This window comes from Berghia stephanieae, chromosome 15, assembly GCF_034508935.2.
Source record: "Berghia stephanieae isolate SIO BIC M18660-M18661 chromosome 15, UCSD_Bste_1.3, whole genome shotgun sequence".
NCBI lineage: Eukaryota > Metazoa > Mollusca > Gastropoda > Nudibranchia > Aeolidiidae > Berghia > Berghia stephanieae.
In genome coordinates this window covers 2,762,237-2,782,236 of record NC_088374.1, presented here as the reverse complement: position 1 = coordinate 2,782,236, position 20,000 = coordinate 2,762,237, and the positions used below count along the sequence as shown (strand labels likewise).

The window sequence follows — 20,000 nt, the reverse complement described above, 5'->3', positions numbered from 1 at the left end:
TGGAGGAGATGGAGGATGGGGGGATGTGGAGGAAGAGGAGGAGGAGGAAGAGGAGGAGGAAGAGGAGGAGGAGGAGGAAGAGGAGGAGGAGTAAGTGGAGGAGATGGAGGAGGAAGAAGAATATAAATAGAAGAAGAAGGGTAGACTCTACTCATGCTATGCGTTAAGGTCAAGAACTCAACTGTTCTGCCTGACAGATGAATCCTACAGACATTTCATATAACCTTTTACTTTCACAGACTTTCTCTAGGGGGGGGGGCTATAGTGAGAACTATTCACCCAAATACCCGTCTAAAAGCAATAACGAAGTGCGAATGACATTAACTGCATTGACTGCAAATGACGTCATTCAGCTCTTTGATCCGCCGATCGTGAAAATCGGGACTTCAAAGGTTTGATCAATTTGTTTCTTTTTCAATCTAAATATAGAAAATGTTGGACAGAGGACCCGGCGGACAGGCCCGATTTCCATGCCTTGAAGTCCATCATCCGAAAGCTGAACAGGTAAGTTTGATTTTCATTGTTGATAATAATGTACGTCTTCCCTTATTTGTTATGCTGGGTGGGGATCCTGACCTCCCACAGTGGGCAGGTGGGGGGGGGGGAGGAGGTACATACTGTGTCTTTTTTCCCCTTTTATCTGTTTTCCAACATGCTTTTTGTCTTTGTCTTGGAATGAGATTACTTGGTTTGTCCTGGCCCTGGCCGGAGTCTTAGCTCGGAGGGAAACAGACAAATGCAGTTATTGTTTTAGGAGATGATATTTTTTTCCTTGTAAATCATCTCTCTGTTATTGATTACTATATTTGTAATTTTGAATGTATAATGTAAGTATTTGAGTGTATTCCTCTTTGTTGGATTTTGTGCTTGTGTCCGGATGAGACTTATAGGTGATCTCAAGCTAAGTACATTGGTGGTGTGCTCTTGGAATCTACATCTGATCCCTATTTGTTCCTAGTTCCCCTTTGTCTTACTTTTTCTTGGGTGCTTTAATTGTAATTCTAGAACTTTTTACTATCCCATTTTCTTCATTTTTACTGGCGCTGATATAACCTTAATGTGTTGCAAGCGCCGTGAAACTCTTAAATACAAACAAACATTACTTTTTATGCGACTATGATGATATTCTCTCTTTAAGGGCATGTGAGGTAGAGGAAGAAGCATACGAGTAACCATCGTAAAGTTATAGCCTGACACTGAAACCCAAAAGGACTGGCAGTTTGACGTCATTATTTGGTTTTTGCACCGCCTAGTGAGTTGTCGTTAGTAGAGCTCATGGAAACAAGTCATTTCATTGGTTGAACTATTGAATACAACTCACGATTTGTTTTCTTTTGTGGTCAAAGACTGGCATTTTGACGTCATTTTTTGGTCAGTATCAGGTCATAACTTTACGATGGCTACGACAGAAGAGATTTCACGAATTGGGTAATTGTGTTTTTGATAAACGTGTTCTCTTTATAGTCTAAAACAATGGGGGGGGGAGAGGGGGGAGAGGGGGGAGGAGGGGGAAGGGGGGAAGGAGGGGGGGAAGGAGGGGGGAAGGAGGGGGGAGGGGGGAGGAAGGGATGGAGGGGGGTGGAGGGGGGAGGAGGGGGGGGAGGAGGGGGGGAGGGGGGAGGAGGGGAGGAGGGGGGAGGGGGGGGAGAGGGGGAGAGGGAGAGGAGGGGAGGGGGGAGGGGGGAGGAGGGGGGAGGAAGGGGGGAGAGGGGGAGGGAGGGGGGGGGGGGGGAGGGGGGGGAGAGAGGGAGAGGAGGGTGAGGGAGAGGAGGGGGGGCGGGGGGGGGCGGGGCAGCGTGGTTCAGCGGTATAGTCTTTGCTATGTGCCGAAAGGTACCGAGTTCGATCACCAGGCGCTGCACAGCGGCTAACGCCCAGGTTATTCTGGTCGTCTCGAGACAAATTTCCCGTGTGGGATAAATAAAAAGATAAATAAAATTCGCTTTATTCATCCCCATGGAGAAATTTGTCTTTAGGGTCTATTCGAAAGGAAGACTGGAATAACCCAGGCGTCAGCCGCAGTGCAGGGCGAGGTGACTTGCTCAAGGTCACACAGCGCGGCGGTGGGTGATCGAACTCGATACCTTTCGGGTACGAAGCAAAGACCGTTACTGTTGAGCCACGCTGCCGTATTCATGAATAAAGGCACTTTTATTATATAATGTTATTTTGTTTTATGGGGATGATCTGTATTGAAAATGCTTCAGAGCCATTCTGTCCATGGAGCCGGAGTTTATCCCGGTTTCTACAGCGTGAAATGGTCAATTTGACACACATTTACACGTGTTCGGACTAGCATGGTTGGTTGTATGTAATAATAATAATGATAATAATAATAGTAATAATAATAATGATAATGATAATAGTAATAATAATAATGATAATAATAATAGTAATAATAATATAATATATAAATATAATAATAATAATAATAATAATAATAATAATAATAATAATAATAATAATAATAATAATAATATAATAATATAATAATAATAATAATAATAATAATAATAATAATTAATAATAATATAATAATAATAATAATAATAATAATAATAATAATAATAATAATGTAATAATAATAATAATAATAATAATAATAATAATAATAATAATAGATAATAATAATAATATAATAATAATAATATATAATAATAATAATAATAATAATAATAATAATAATAATAATAATAATAATAATAATAATATAATATAATAATAATAATAATAATAATAATAATAATAATAAATAATAATAATAATAATAATAATAATAATAATATATAATAAATAATAATAATAAGTAATAATAATAATATAATAATAATAATAATAATAAATAATATAATAATAAAAATAATAATAATAATAATAATAATAATAATAATAATAATAATAATAATAATAATAATAATAATAATATAATAATAATAATAATAATAATAATAATAATATATACATATATATAATAATATAATAATAATAATAATAATAATAATAATAATAATAATATAATAATAATAATAATAATAATAATAATATAATATATAATAATATTAATAATAATATAATAATATATAATTAATAAAATAATAATAATAATAATAATAATAATAATAATAATAATATTAATAATAATAATAATAATAATAAATAATAATAATAATAATAATAATATAATAATAATAATAATAAATATATACGGTTTATAATATTTAATAATAAATAATGAATACATATAATAATTTAATATTTAATAATAATAAAAAATAATTAATAATAATTCATACAAATCAATGGATTCATTAATTTATTTAAAAAAAAAAAATAATATATATATAAAATAGATAAGGCGTCAATAAAAGCAAATACTGTAAAGATGTGTCTTGATATTCTTTTTTAAAGGCAGGTAAAGACTTGCACTCCCTCAGACCACGTGGTAGTTCATTCCAAATCTTGGGGCCGAAACAAGCAAAAGATCTATCACCATATTTTGTTCTTGGTCTTTTTTCCAAAATTTTCGTTTGGTCACTACATGATCTTAAAGTGTAATTTTCAAATTTACACAAGACGAAAAATATAATGTGAATGATATCGATCTCTCTCTCTCTGATCATTGTTTTTGTTTTTATACCGCCAATACCCTTCAACAGTCGCAACGTCACTTCCCTCGTAATGACTCATGGTAACTTAGTAAGTGGCTCTAAACTATCGGAACAATGGCGGACGTCCTTATGAAATATTTCTCCGACGAGCATAAAAGTGTATCCAGAGGAGACAAACATTATATATCTGATCATGTTTTGACTTTTATACATTCTGATCACTAGACATATGAAAAGTTCTAGCCAGCATGAAGAATAAAAAGTACAGATTTTCTTTGTTTAGAACCACGATGGCCGCCGTTGCTGGGCGACGTGTCACCAGACTATTGAGTCCAATTGGGTGAATAGTTATCACACACGTTACTAGATTATATTAAGAACATTACCATCCGGAAGCATAACGGACCAACACACAAAACTATGTATAATTTTGAATGTTTATATTCTGGTTAATACAGTTTAGTGAGAATTACTCATAAATATTGATGGTAAAAAAAAAACAATAACAAAGACCCGAGTGACGTAAATCTCATTCTATTTAAAAGCTTTCAAGGTTACACATAGTTTTGTGTGTTGGTCTGTTATACTTCCGGATGGCAATGTTATGAGCTTCTTAGCCAAGCGTACACTATCTATAGACAGTATGCGCTTGGCTTAGAAGCTCATAACATTGCCATCCGGAAATATAACGGACCAACACACAAAACTATGTTTAACCTCAAAATTTCGTAGTCTGATTAATACAGTTTAATGAGAATTACTCATAAACGTGGATGGAAAAAAATAAATAATATAAATAAATAATAAATAAAATATATTAATAATAATAATAATAATAATAATATAATAATAATAATAATAATAATAATAATAATAATAATAATTTATAATAATAATAATAATAATAATAATAATAATAATAATAACAAAGACCCGAGTGACGTCAACTCAATTCTAAGTTTTGCGTGTTGGTCCGTCATACACCTGGATGGCAATGTTGTGAGTTTCTTAGCCAACTGCATACTATCTATTCTTATCCACCATCAGAGACGGAGACAAAGGGAATATCTTGGACAATCTTCTGTCCCGAATGGAGCAATACGCCAACAACCTGGAGGCCCTGGTCGAGGAGAGGACTGCAGACTATTTACAACAGAAAAGAAAAGCAGAAGATTTGTTGTACAACATGCTACCAAAGTGAGTGAAATAACTATTATCATTATCATCCATTATCATCATCATCATCATCATCATCATCATCATCATCATCATCATCATCATCATCATCATCATCATCATCATCATCATCATCATCATCATTTTGATCATCATATCATCATCACATCATCATCATCACATCGTCATCATTTTGATCATCATATCATCATCATCATCATCATCATCATCATCTATCGTCATCATTATGATCACATCATCATCATCATCATCATCATCATCATCTCATCATCATCATCATCATCATCATCATCATCATCATCATTATCATCATCATCATCATCATCATCATCATCATCATCATCATTATCATGATCATCGTATCATCATCATCATAATTATCATCGTCGTCGTCATCATCATCATCTTCTTCATCATTATCATCGTCGTCATTATCGTCATCATTATCATCACCATTATTACCATCATCATCATCCATCATTATCATTATCATCATCATCATCATCATCATCATCATCATCATCATCATCATCATCATCATCTCATCATCTCATCATCATCATCATCATCATCATATCATCATCACATCATCATCATCATTGCCTTTTTCACCCTGGGTCAGGGTATGAGGCCACAGACAAACAGTTTCCATCCTTCTCTATCCTGAGCTAACTTTTTAAAATCTCATTCCAGGTCTTACCACTTCTCTGTATATAAGCTTCTTTGATTCTTCTCCATGTTCCTCGTGGCCTTCCCCTTGATCTTCTGCCCTGAGGGTTCCAGTCCAATACTTTCTTTGTTATAGTGGAGTCAATTGAAATAACTATGACCCAGTAAAATATTTGTGAATGAAAACGGATCGGGTTTAGATTGAAACCCTACAAGCAATAAACGTTTTGGATAAAACCTTCGTCAGCAATACAATTAACAGATAATCGTTGAAAACAAACTAATTTATAAATAAACAATGCAGTTCAATATTTTCTCTCTTTTTTTCTCTTCCTTTCTTTTTCTTTGTCTCTTCCTCACTCTCTCTCTCCTCTCTCTCTCTCTCTCTCTCTCTCTCTCTCCTTCTTTCTTTTTTTCTTTCTTTCTATCTCTATCTCCCGCACTCTTTATATCTCTTTTTCTCCTTTCTTTCTCCCCCTCTCTCGCTCTCTCCGTCTTTCTTTATTTTTTAAATAATGTCATCCCACCCTCTCTCTCTCTCTCCGTCTTTCTTTATTTTTTTTAATAATGTCATCCCCCCTCTCTCTCTCTCTCTCTCTCTCTCTCTCCCTCTCTTTATCTCTCTCTCTCATTTCTCTTTTGTTTTTCTTATCCATTTTCTCCTCCTGCTGATTTTTTTGTTTGCTGTTTTATTTTTTTATTTTTTGTTTTGTTTTGTTTTGTTTTTTTTTTGTTGTTTTTTTTTTGGTTTGTTCTTGTTGGTTTTTCTTTGTTTTTTGTTGTTTTGTTTTTGTTTTTTTTTGGGGGGGGGGTTTGTTTTGTTTTCTGTTTTGTTTTTTTTTTTTTGTTTCTTTTGCTATATTTCTTCTTTTTTTTACTAATACATTTCTGAATAACGCTTCCCCTTTTTTTTATTTTACTCTTTTCAATTTTCGTGTTCACTGCGGTTGACACCTGGATTAGTTCACTGTTTCCTTCATTTTTCGGAAGAATGAACTGACTTTTTTTTTTTTTTAATCAAATAAAACGGGTTTTATTTTTTTTTGTTTTGTTTTGTTTGTTTGTGTTTTGTTTTGTTTTTTTAGCGTATTGGGCATTGCTTCTTGATCCCAGTTAACACTGTACGTGAATGTTTTGTTTTATGCGGCTATGTGGTCTTGTGGTATGACACTTGCATTCGGATCGGAAGGTCCTGGGTTCGAGCCTCGCTCGGCTCGGCGCATAGTTGAGTCCTTGGAAAAGATTCTTTACTCACATTCTCTCACCGTACTCAAGTGTAAAATGAGTACCTGGCCGTTTACAGCATTGTCTCTGTCCGAAAAAAAAAAAAGAAACTTATAACATCGCCTAACAGGCGTCATGTCCCGTCTTAAATGTTAAATGTTGCTGTTGGCCAGAGACCCCTTGCAAAACGTTTTGAGAATATTTAAGTGGATATTGCGCTATATTAAAGCTCAAGTTTTTTTGTTTTTGTTTTGTTTTGTAGAGAGCTTGTTTGGGTTTCTTAAAAAATATTTTATCCTGCTGACACGTACGCACACAAACGCACGAAAGTATGCGCTTTGCAATAATTCCTGGCATAATCTAATTTAAATACTTCCCAAAGAGATAGGTTTTCAGTTTATTTTTGAATTTATCAACGCTGCTTTCAAGTCTGACTGACAGCCTTTCTAGTAAGATAAAGTAAAATGTGACCCTCCGTCTCAAAACGGTATTATGTCGGGATGATTCAGACCCCAAAAAGTGAATTTAGAGATAGAATGATGAGAAATTGGAGCTTAGAAGATTTTGCAATGCAAGAAATACTCTTTATACTCCACCAGAACGTACAGAAATTTAACCCAAGTACGATATTTGTGGCTATGAATTCAATTTCCCTTACCGAGTGGATCTCGACAAAATACCGATTCGATACGGTGGGTCGCAAATTACATTCACATTCGATTTCACATTGTTATAAATAATACTTGTGTGGTTTTTTTACTCGATGCCCCCCAGGAAAGTCGCCAGCCATTTGATACGTGGCGAGTCAGTTGTCGCCGAGTGGTTTGAGAGCGTGTCCATCTACTTTAGTGATATCTGTGGGTTTACAGCTATGAGTGCGGAAAGTACCCCAATGCAGGTAAGACTTATAGATAGAAAGAAGTTGACGTCACCCAGGTCTTTGTTATTTTTTTTTTTTTTTTTTTTTTTTTTTGCAATCCAATTTTATGAGTCATTCTCACTGAACTGTATTATCCAGACTACTAACGAAAGAGTGAAAATGGAGAGGCTTCGTATGGGAACAAAACAGACGATGGACGTTTCGGGTACAAACCCTTCGTCAGCACAAAAATACACATATTAACGTGGAAAACAAATAAAATATAATGCCCAAAAAAAACTTGTGTCGTATGTATTGAATGGTGGTTGGAGTCTTTCAAGGTTACACATAGTTTTATGTGTTGGGTACGTTATACTTCCGGATGGCAATGTTGTGAGCTTCTTAGGCAAGCGCATACTATCTATAGATAGTGTGCTAATGGCTAAGAAGCTCACAATATTACCATCCGGAAGTATAACGGACCAACACACATAAACATGTAAAAATGTGTAACCGTAATCGTTTACAATCTGGTTTTAATACAGTTAAGTGAGAATTACTCCGAAACACTGATGGCAAAAAATTATAACAAAGACCGGAGTGGCGTCAACTTCATTCTATCAATATATGAAATTAAGGAATTAAGGAGCAGGCACCGGTGTAAGATAAAGATCTGAACAAGTGTGTATGAAAGGTGACAGACAAAGGAAGAAAGAAAAATACAAGAAAAAAAAAACGATCCCAAAATTTCTGTCGACCTCTACGAGGGATCGAACCTCAGACCTTCTATTCTTGTATATGATGTTGTGCCAAAATTTCATTTCCATCATAAAGTACTGATATTATGGGTTATTTGGGAAGAAAATCCCCAATCAAACTCGTATGATAAAAGTTCGCTTACAGAAGCTTCTCTCGGTTAAATAAAATGTTACAGTGAATGACGTAATCAGTCGGATGGTGAAAAGGTTTGAACTGAGATATTGCCAAGTTTAGTTAGAAGGTCTATTTTTTAAAATCAAAAATGAATTATGTCAAAAATGATTAAATCACCCCTTTTTGTACACCTTCGGGGAAATATCTAAGCTTAATTTCTCTTCTAAATATTTGTTACAGCTAGCCATGTTGAAAAAAAATTGAGAAAGGTTGCTGGATGCCTTCCCCATACATCTGACCATAACTTCATGAAAAATCACCCGATTTACTTCAAATAAAGATTAAAATGCTCTGGAGAGTGTATATTCTTTCAGAAAATGCAAATACAAAATTTCACCTGCGACTGATTGCGTCATGCACTGACACAAATAAGAAAATACGATTCTTTCATCTCTGTGTATTCATTCACCGAGTTATTTTTATCGTGCCCTATTGGGCATTCCCTCGAACCTGAGACCTTCTGATCACCGGTCCAATGTGCTACCATTACACACGTAATGGTAGCAAGTCTTACCGGTAATCAGAAGGTCTGAGGTTCGATCCTCAGCCGAGGTAGGTTGTTTTTTGGGTTGGTTTTTTTTTTCGTGTATTTTTCTTTCTTGCTTTGTCTGGCACTTTTCATATACACTTGTTCAGATCTTTATCTTACACTGGTGCCTGCTCCTTAATTTCTTAATTTCATATTTCCCATCAAAATAAACAAAAATTGCAGTTCTACTTGAAAATAAATATTATTTTGTATGCGCTTATTTCGCCTTCTATTATTAAAAAACAATGTGAAATTTAATGTAAGCTATAATTCATTATACGAAAACAGATACTATTTTACGTTTCAGGTTTCCCCTTTATCAACAAAAACAGGATGAATAAAACTCTACAGATGAATAGTCATCTTAACAACGCCACTACCACATGATCTCATTCATCTTTAGTGTTTCATTCATCCTGTTTTTTATAAAGGGGAAACCCGAAACGTCCATACTATCTGTCTTTTTGTGTATCAAATTAAAACTTACATTCAACATCAAATTGTTATTTATTTCTTCGAGCTTCCAGCAGCCAACAATTACAATAAATCATTAACACTTTTTATCTTTTATTTCCCAAAAACAGGTGGTTGACCTTTTGAATGACCCAACAATTACAATAAATCATTAACACTTTTTATTCTTTTATTTCACAAAAAAACAGGTGGTTGACCTTTTGAATGACTCAACAATTACAATAAATCATTAACACTTTTTAATCTTTTATTTCCCAAAAACAGGTGGTTGACCTTTTGAATGACCTTTACACGACCTTCGACTCAATCGTGGAAAATTTTGATGTCTATAAGGTACGTATTCTACATGTGCGGCTATATGGTCACGTGGTATGACACTCGCTTTCGGATCGGAAGGTCATGGGGTCGAGCCTAGCTCGGCGCATAGTCGCATAGTCGCATAGTCGAGTTCTTGGAAAAGGCTCTTTACTCATATTCTCTCACCAAATTTAATGAGTACCTGGCCGTTAAGAGCGTTGTATCTGTCCGAAAAAAATTGTAATATCGCCTAACAGGCGTCATGTCTCGTTCTACATGCCACGTGTTGCTGTTGACCAGGGACCCCTTGTGAAGCGTTATGAGCACATTTAATGGATATTGCGCTATATAAAAGCTCGATTTTTAAATAAAATTGTTTTGATGTCAAAAAGGTACTTATTCTATGGATCTATGTAGATTTGTTGATTTGGTAATTGACCTTTGACTTGGCTGACTTTTGCCACTTGGCTTCTGGCGGAGTACAGGGCCTTTGTTGGTTAATCATCTCTCACTACTCTGGAGTGGATAGGGTTAGGAATCGGATAAACGATGGTATCTGCTCTGGACTTGACTGTGGCGTGTGCTCTTCGCTCATGAAATAAACTCACTATTTCTACTTATGACACTTGACGAGATGTTAGTATTGTATTACTTGACGTATGCCTCTTGGCTTCTGGCGGAGCATTGGGCCTCAACTCAACAGCACTCTTACATCTTCTGTTCTTGGCACAGACCTTGCCTCGCTCCAGGTAATATTGTTGTGGTAGGGATGCCACTCGCTTTCGGATCGAGAAAGTCCTGGGTTCGAGCCCCGCTCGGCGCATAGTTGAATCCTTGGAATAGACTCTTTACTCACATTCTCTCACCTTACTCAGGTGTAAAATGATTGCCTTGCTGTTAACAGTGGGTTTATTTTGTCGGAAAAAAAAAATTAATATGGCCTAACAGGCGTCATGTCTCGTTCTGCACGTTACATGTTGCTGCTGGTCAGGGAGGGACCCTTGATAAAGCGCTTTGAGCACGTTTATGTATGTATGAGTTGCATTGTACATTAGTACGGCACCTATAAGGTGCTATGCTACATCAGCATAAAAGTGTCGCGCTCACAGGGAATTCACATATTGGGACCAAGCACGTCTGTTCCTGGCTACAGTCACAATTTCGTCAATGGGCGTAGAATCCAGCCCATGTAGTAGAGTGCCTGCTGGTCTAGTTGTCGGGCTCTTCATGTAGGCAATAAAAGTTCGACGCAGGAGGCGGTCTGCGTCCATGCGTAAGATATATGTCCCGCAAAGCGGAGCCTGCGTCTCATCACTGTTGGTACCAGGTCGAATTCGGGACGTTTTGCTGTTTCTCTGTCGTCCTCTACCTTAATGATGGAAAGGCATCGGCTGTTGAAGCATTCACAGCACGTTTAGGGGATTTTACACATTATAAAATCTCACAATTTTAATCATTCAATTTATATTATATCCAGGTGGAAACCATAGGCGATGCGTATATGGTCGTATCGGGTCTGCCAGATAGGAATGGAATTTTCCATGCCAGGGAAATTGCCCGAATGTCGCTCTCATTACTCAAGGCAACGATGTCCTTCAGAATTCGACACAGGCCCAATGACCAGCTCAAGCTTAGGATAGGCATTCACACAGGTACAACGGTCTGAGTGGAGGAATTGTTATAGTGACTGGATGAGGGTGTTAGAACCTTTTCGTCGTTCTAAGGGCATGATGGTGTTGGCAGCTGGAATGAAGAAGAAGAAGAAGAAGGAGGAGGAGGAGGAGGAGGAGGAGGAGGAGGAGGAGGAGGAGGAGGAGGAGGAGAAAGTGGAGAAGAAGAAGAAGGTGGTGGTGGAGGAGGATGAGGAGGAGGAGGAGGATGAGGAGGAGGAGGAGAAGGTGGTGGTGGAGGAGGAGGAGGAGATGGACGAGGACGAGGAAGAGGAGGAGGAGATGAAAAAGAAGAAGAAGAAGAAGAAGAAGAAGAAGAAGAAGAAGAAGAAGAAGAAGAAGAAGAAGAAGAAGAAGAAGAAGAAGAAGAAGAAGAGGAAGAAGAAGAAGAAGAAGAAGAAGAAGACGGAGGAGGAGGAGGATTAAGAGGAGGAGGAGCAGGAGGAGGAGGAGGAGGAGGAGGATTTGGAGGAGGAGAAGAAGAAGGTGGTGGTAACGTTGTTTGTTGTAGCGATGTTATTTCACTTGTATTAACATATACCCCATTTTTATCTAATATATAATACCTTAATCTACAGCAATATTGGATTTTATATACTTCAATACTGCCTTAATCTACTGCATTATTACCATGGTCTTCTACAATTTTACCTTTCCCCACAATATGATATTCGTCTACTACAATATTGCCTTTTTTCAATACAATATTCCCTTAATTTACTAAACCATTACCCTATTCTATGCATTACCTTAATCGTCTACAGTGCTACTTCAATCTAAACATTATCTTTATATGCAGCTATACTACCTTAATCTACTACAAAGGCACTTCCATCTATAAAATATGACCTTTATTTACTACAGTAATAATTTAATCTACTATGAGGGTAATTTAATCTACAAAATATTACCTTTATCTACTACAATAATACCATATACTACACAAAATTTTATGTATCTACTACAATGTTACCTTAATCTACTATAATATTACCTAAATCTACATAATATTACCTTTATCTATTACAATATTACCTTTATATTCTACTACATTACCCAGGTCCTGTATGTGCTGGTGTGGTCGGGCTCAAAATGCCTCGATACTGTTTGTTCGGTGACACGGTCAACACAGCATCCAGAATGGAGTCAAATGGTCAACGTGAGTCAACTTTTAATATCTGACCAGTCATCTCTAAACTTTATTATATTAGGGTCAACTTGATGATAACGATTATGTTCTATCTAAGCTCATTTAAAAAAGAAATTACATCCTTCATAAGATCCTGTCGCCTAGGCATTCCACGAGGAATATACAGGGTGTCCAGCGAGGTCGGATAAGTCGGATAAAGTCGGATTTTTTACCTTAGGGTCGGATTGGTAGGAAAAAGTCGGATAATTGCACCCGAGGTCGGATTTTTTGCCGTGTCAAGCATTTTCCTCAAAACCACAAAATCATCATAGATGATCTTTCAAATTGGATGTCTGATGTCAAAAGGAATCACCCATGTTGTCACAGTGAGATACCGTCGCCTAGGCATTCCATGAAGGAATATAGATAACTCATCAAACAAGATGTCTGATGTCAACAGGAATCACCCATGTTGTCACAGTGAGATACCGTCGCCTAGGCATTCCATGAAGGAATATAGATAACTCATCAAACAAGATGTCTGATGTCAAAAGGAATCACCCATGTTGTCACAGTGAGATACCGTCGTCTAGGCATTCCACGAAGGAATATAGATAACTCATCAAACAAGATGTCTGACGTCAACAGGAATCACCCATGTTGTCACAGTGAGATACCGTGGCCTAGGCATTCCATGAAGGAATATATAGATAATCCATCAAACAAGATGTCTGATGTCAACAGGAATCACCCATGTTGTCACACTTAGAAAATCGGGGGTTACTATTCTTGACCTAGAAAAAAAGAAAGTGCATCAAACCTGGCTCGAACCCATGATCTTTTGGATCACAGTGCAATGTCTTAACCTCTCGACCACTTCAAAGCTTAATATGTAGGATTTTAGCTAAAGTAAGCGCGTGAGGGCTTATCATCATCATCATCATCATCATCATCATCATCATCATCATCATCATCATCATCATCATCATCATCATCATCATCATCATCATCATCATCATCATCATCATCCGATTATCATCATCTACTAGTAGTAGTCGTCCTAGTAGTGGTAGTAGTAGTAGTAGTAGTAGTAGTAGTAGTAGTAGTAGTAGTAGTAGTAGTAGTAGTAGTAGTAGTAGTATTAGTAGTAGTAGTAGTAGTGTAGTAGTAGTAGAGTAGTAGTAGTAGTAGTAGTAGTAGTAGTAGTGTAGTAGTAGTAGTAGTAGTTAGTAGTAGTAGTAGTAGTAGTAGTAGTAGTAGTAGTAGTAGTAGTAGTAGTAGTAGTAGTAGTAGTATAGTAGTAGTATAGTAAGTAGTAGTAGTAGTAGTAGTAGTAGTAGTAGTAGTAGTAGTAGTAGTAGTAGTAGTAGTAGTAGTAGTAGTAGTAGTAGTAGTAGTAGTAGTAGTAGTGTAGTAGTAAGTAGTAGTAGTAGTAGTAGTAGTAGTAGTAGTAGTAGTAGTATTAGTAGTAGTATTAGTAGCAGTAGTAGCAGTAGTAGTAGTAGTAGTAGTAGTAGTAGTAGTAGTAGTAGTAGTAGTAGTAGTAGTAGTAGTAGTAGTAGTAGTAGTAGTAGTAGTAGTAGTAGTAGTAGTAATAATAATAATAATACATGACATTTATAACGCGCATTTTCATCACTGGGTGATGCTCAATGCGCGAAACAATAATACAGTGACATTATTATACAAATGAAACATTATACAAACTACATCAACATAATATTATCATTATACAACAATGTAATAACTAAACATAAATTCATTAATACAAGATATGTTATAATACATCCACATGCTATGTCAAATACGGAAATAATATAAAATAATGATATAACAACATAAACTAAATTAACATTCATATTGGGGTAAAATTACAAAGATGCATTCATCAAGATGTGTTTTAACAAAGAGATGGTGTTTTAACTTTGATTTAAATATTGATAAGGACTGCGCTTCTCTTATTCTTTTAGGAAGAGAGTTCCAGATGGAAGGTCCGACGTGACTGAACGATCTGCCGCCGTAAAATTTATATGTATATTTATTTGTAACAATTAATTTTGTAGAATCTAGTGCAGAACGTAGACTCCTCGTTGGCTTATACGTTTCTAAAAATTCAGTAATATACAATGGTGCTTGATCATTAAGGCACTTATAGCACAATACTGCTAGTTTGAATTCGATTCTCACTTTAACTGGTAACCAATGCAGCTCATACAAAAGTGGCAACGAGTAGGATGTTATCTTCTTTCTTAAAATCAATTTAGCAGCCGCATTCTGGATACTTTGAAGGCGTGATATTTTATCGTTGCTTACATTCGAGATTAACGAATTACAGTAATCTATTTTAGATAGTATGAAAGATGTTATTAGTTTGCATGTTACTTCTCTTGTTAGGAAAGGTCTAACTGAAGCAATTCTTTTTAATCCTATTGTCAAACTTCTACATAGAGAATCAAACTGTGCCTGCATAGTCATATGTTGATCTAGCATTACACCGAGGTTTTTCACACACGTTGAGAGGTTAATTGTGCACCCTTTTATATTTAGAGTAAACTTCAGAAAATCATCTTTCAAAACACTTTTTCTACCACACACCATCACCTCTGTCTTTTCATTATTCAGCTTTAACTTGTTAATTTCCATCTAGCATTTAACATCTCTAATACAGTCTTCAACACGGGTAATCAATGATGGGATATTACTAGGGATATCGCTTACATAGACCTGAGTGTCATCAGCATAGAAATGATAAATTAATTTATTTTTAACAAAAATATCCGAAAGAGGTTGAGTATAAAGAGTAAAAATAACAGGACCAAGGACAGACCCCTGCGGAACGCCGTAATTTAGAGGAAATGTTTTTGATACTGCGCCATCGATCAGAACCGACTGAGATCTTGATGTTAGGTATGATTTAAACCAACTAAGCGCAGTGTCTCTTATTCCAAAAGTAATTTCTAATCGTTTAATAAGCATCTCGTGATCAATGGTGTCAAATGCAGCCGAAAGGTCCAACATAGTCAATAAACAGACATGATTTTTGTCAATACTATTAAGAATATCAGTGCATACTTTTAAAAGGGCAGTTTCAGTGCTATGATGTGATTTATAGGCAGATTGGAAATTTTCACTTAAATTATTTAGATGGATATGATACAAAAGCCTTTTAACACAATGCGTTCAAGCACTTTGGATAGATATGGAAGGTTGGAGACAGGTCTGTAATTTTTCAGTTCGTTTACATTTAGATCGGACTTCTTTAATAGTGGTTTAACAATGGCACATTTAAACGAGTCGGGGACACTACCTGAGACCAACGAATTATTTATAAGTAGTAGTAGTAGTAGTAGTAGTAGTAGTAGTAGTAGTAGTAGTAGTAGTAGTAGTAGTAGTAGTAGTAGTAGTAGTAGTAGTAGTAGTAGTAGTGAAAGTAGTAAAAGTAGTAGTAGTAGTATCATTAAAATCATTATTATCACTATTATCATAACATTATCATATCATTATTATTATTATTATATCTTCTATTCCCCCCCCCCCCCCCCATTCAGCTTTACGAATCCACGTAAGTTCCATCTGTAAAGAAGTCCTGGACACATTTGGATCTTTTGAATTGGAATGTCGAGGAAACGTGGAGATGAAGGCAAGTCCTATCACATAGACACTTAGATAACCACGCCTCTCGGACAGTTGTTAATAAGTAAACAATGGCAGTGATTGGTAAACATAGCAAATAGACACATAGATAACCACGCCTCTCGGACAGACGTTATTATGTAAACAATGTCAGTGATTGGTAAACTTAGCAAATAGACACATAGATAACCACGCCTCTCGGACAGTCGTTATTATGTGAACAATGGCAGTGATTGGTAAACATAGCAAATAGACACATAGATTACTACGCCTCTCGGACATTCATTATTATGTAAACAATGGCAGTGATTGTTAAACATAACAAAAAGACACATAGATAACCACGCCTCTCGGACAGTCGTCATAAAGTAAGCAACGGCAATGATAGGTAGGCGATATTAGTTGTTTTTTTTCGGACAATGTCAACGTTGTTGACTGCAAGCTACTCATTTTACATATGAGTACCTTGAGATAATGTGAGTAAAGTGCCTTTTCCAAGAAGTCAACTGTGAGACACTCCAGACTCGAACCCAGGACTTTCTGATCTGAAGGCGAGTGTCACACCACAAGACTACAGAACCGTTTGTTTCATTTATTTATTTTTCTATGACTTTTTGTTGTTGTTTTTTTTCTTCTAAAAGTGCTGCAAGCGGTGTAAACCCTTAACATAATAAAACAACAAAAAAACAACAAACAAAATAAAAACCCAAAAGAAAAAAACAACTGCGACAAAAAAAAAACATATCAATAAAAATACAACAAAACAACAGCAACAACAACAACAATAACAACAACAACAACAACAAGAAACAACGAAAAACAAAAAACAAAAAGAAATATACAAACCAAACAAAGATATCATTATGATTAGATAGTTTTTCAATTTTCCTTTTTTCAATTTTCTCTTCCAATTTCAGGGCAAGGGCCAAGTGGTGACGTACTGGCTACTGGGAGAGAAGAACGCCAGCGATAGCCCGGGGGTTTCGCTCAACATATTGTGATAATCAATGTACATATCCGTATAGAATGATGAATGAAGATGACGTCACTCAGCTCTTTGTTATTTACTTTTAGACTGCCAGTTGGGTGAAGCGTTCTCACATATTATTTCTCTGTGTCAGATTATAATATTTAAAAAAATATAAAATTAATTATACGCACAGTTTTATGCGGCTTGATTAACTAATTAATTAATCTGGTATGGAAATGGAGAGAATATTTTACTTAAATGCATAATATCAACATCATAATGTTAAGAACGCATTATAGTTGCATTAATTGTTTTAGATGATGAGGGGTTGTCCCGAAACGTACCAAATGATATCTGGATAATATTGATAATGGTCCATATCTATATTTAAAGACGATATCAAATTTGGCTGTGATATATTTTTTAAACAAATAATATTTTTTCTTATATATATATATATATATATATTATATATATATATATATTATATAATATATATATATATATATATATATATATGTATATATATATATATATATATATATATATATATATTATATATATATATATATATATATTGTACTATAGGCAATATTTCTTCTTATTTTAATTATCATTATGGCTGTTGTTGTTGTTGTTTTTGTTATTATTATTATTTATTATTATTATTATTATTATTATTATTATTATTATTATTATTATTATTATTATTATTATTATTATTATTATTTATTATTATTATTATTATTATTATTATTATTATTATATATTATATATTATTATTATTATATTATTATTATTATTATTATTATTATTATTATTATTATTATTATTATTATTATTATTATTATATTATTATTATTATTATTATTATTATTATTATTATTATTATTATTATTATTATTATTATTATTATTATTATTATTATTATTATTATTATTATTATTATTATTATATTATTTATTATTATTATTATATTATATTATTATTATTATTATTATTATTATTATTATTATTATTATTATTATTATTATTATTATCACCATCATCACTGCCCTCATTGACTTAAACATCCTTATGAGAATAAATGTGATTGTCAATATTATTGAATATTAAATTGATAATTGATAATATGATGTAAATATCGCACTCACGATATACAGTCTATATTTACCAGTCAATTCCCCTACTTTGGGACAATACGTATTTACAGAATTTTGGGTAGGGTTCCTGACCTCCCATAGTGAGCAGGTAGGTCACTCACTGTGTCTGGGTAGGGTTCCTGACCTCCCATAGTGAGCAGGGAGGTCACATGTTGTGTCTGGACGTGGTTCCTGACCTCCGATAAAGGGCAGGGAGGTACTTACTGTGTCTTCTATCCCCCTGAATCTGTTTTCAAATTACTTTCTGTATTCGCCTTGGAATGAGATTACTTGATTTTATCCTGACCCTGGCCGGAGTTCTTTTGCTGAGTAGAAAACAGTCGAATGTATAGTTATAGTTTGCGGAGGTGATATCTTTTTTTCCTAATCATCACTCTGTTATGTACTGTTATTTTTTTTAATTTTTAACATATGATTTGTAAACATTTGAGTGCGTTCCTCTTAATGGGATGTTGTGCTGGTGTCTGGATGAGACTTTTAGGTGATCTCAAACTATGTACATTGACAGTATGCTCTTGGAATCTAAATATATTCCTCATTTGAACCATCTCCCCTTTGTCTTACTTTTTTTTATCAAGTCCTTTTAATTGTTCATCTAGAATATTTTTTTATCAAATTTTCATCATTTTTTTACTGGCGCTGATATGACCTAAAAGTCGTGCAAGCGCCGTAAAACGCTCAATAACAAAAATATTTAAAGGATTGGAAAGACAACTCGTTCAAATAAATATCAATCAATTTTACCGACTCAGCAAAAAATTCTAATACTTGGGACTTTGCGTAGTTGTCATAAAGTCCCAGGTTTGAGAGTATTTGCAAGGATGAGGGTCATTTAAATTGATTGATATTTTATGGACGAGTTTTATGGTCAAAATTATTTTAATGTTTTTTTTTCCAGAATAAGTCAGATCTTCATTTAAAAGCTGTATATTTGTGACCTGTTCTCCCAATACGGTAATTTGTCAGGGTGTACGTCTGTATTTTACCCCTCTCCCTACACACCATAGGAAAATCATCACATACGTTACGACCCAACCAGCACTGTTATCATTCAAATTTCTATTGTAAATGCGGCTTTGTGGTCTAGTGGGTATGACACTCGCTTTCGGATCGGAAGGTCCTGGGTTAGAACCTCGCGCTCGCCGCATAGTTGAGTCCTTGGAGAAGGCTCTTTACTCACTTTCTCTCACCGTATTTAGGTGTAAAATGAGTAGCTGGCCGTTAACATTGTTGTCTTTGTCCGAAAAATTGTAATATCGCCTATCAGCGGCATGTCCCGTCCTACATGTTAAATGTTGCTGTTGACCAGGGACCCCTTGTAAAGCGCTTTGAGCACATTTAGTGGATATTGCGCTATAAAAAGGTCAATTTAAATTTGAAATTTAATTCGCAGAATTTAAAGAAAAGTGTTTTATAATAGCTATAAAAACGTGAAACTATATTGTAGAGTTCTTTTTGCTGATCAATATTAGATATGCTTAGAACGTATTCTTTGCTTTTCTGTTTGAGTAAGAAAAAACTGTTTTTGTGTTGGGTGGATGTGAAATTTTGGGGGAAATTCTGAAAATGGCTGGTAAAGAAAGGGTTAAAAAATGTTCACAAGAGAAAGGGAGTTTTGATTCCTCAACTTGAAAAAGCAAATTTG

At 34.9% G+C, this 20,000-nt stretch overlaps 1 protein-coding gene across 6 annotated transcripts in view; it reads left to right on the top strand.

Moving 5' to 3' along the window:
• The window catches only part of LOC144960771 (atrial natriuretic peptide receptor 1-like), a 292,912-nt gene extending 275,277 nt beyond the window's left edge, over nucleotides 1-17,635 (top strand). For 4 of the 6 annotated variants that reach the window (XM_078894069.1, XM_078894067.1, XM_078894066.1 and 1 more), the window contains exons 18-25: nucleotides 430-504; nucleotides 4,656-4,805; nucleotides 7,473-7,596; nucleotides 9,758-9,826; nucleotides 11,268-11,442; nucleotides 12,521-12,619; nucleotides 16,138-16,229; nucleotides 17,140-17,634. In XM_078894069.1, coding sequence (XP_078750195.1) covers nucleotides 430-504; nucleotides 4,656-4,805; nucleotides 7,473-7,596; nucleotides 9,758-9,826; nucleotides 11,268-11,442; nucleotides 12,521-12,619; nucleotides 16,138-16,229; nucleotides 17,140-17,223 — 868 coding nt within the window. In that variant the 3' untranslated portion in view covers nucleotides 17,224-17,634. Of the gene's footprint in view, nucleotides 1-429; nucleotides 505-4,655; nucleotides 4,806-7,472; nucleotides 7,597-9,603; nucleotides 9,664-9,757; nucleotides 9,827-11,267; nucleotides 11,443-12,520; nucleotides 12,620-16,137; nucleotides 16,230-17,139 lie in introns of those variants that run through there. The other 2 variants (XM_078894071.1, XM_078894070.1) reach the window with 2 other exon arrangements.
• The last annotated feature ends 2,365 nt before the right edge of the window (nucleotides 17,636-20,000 follow it).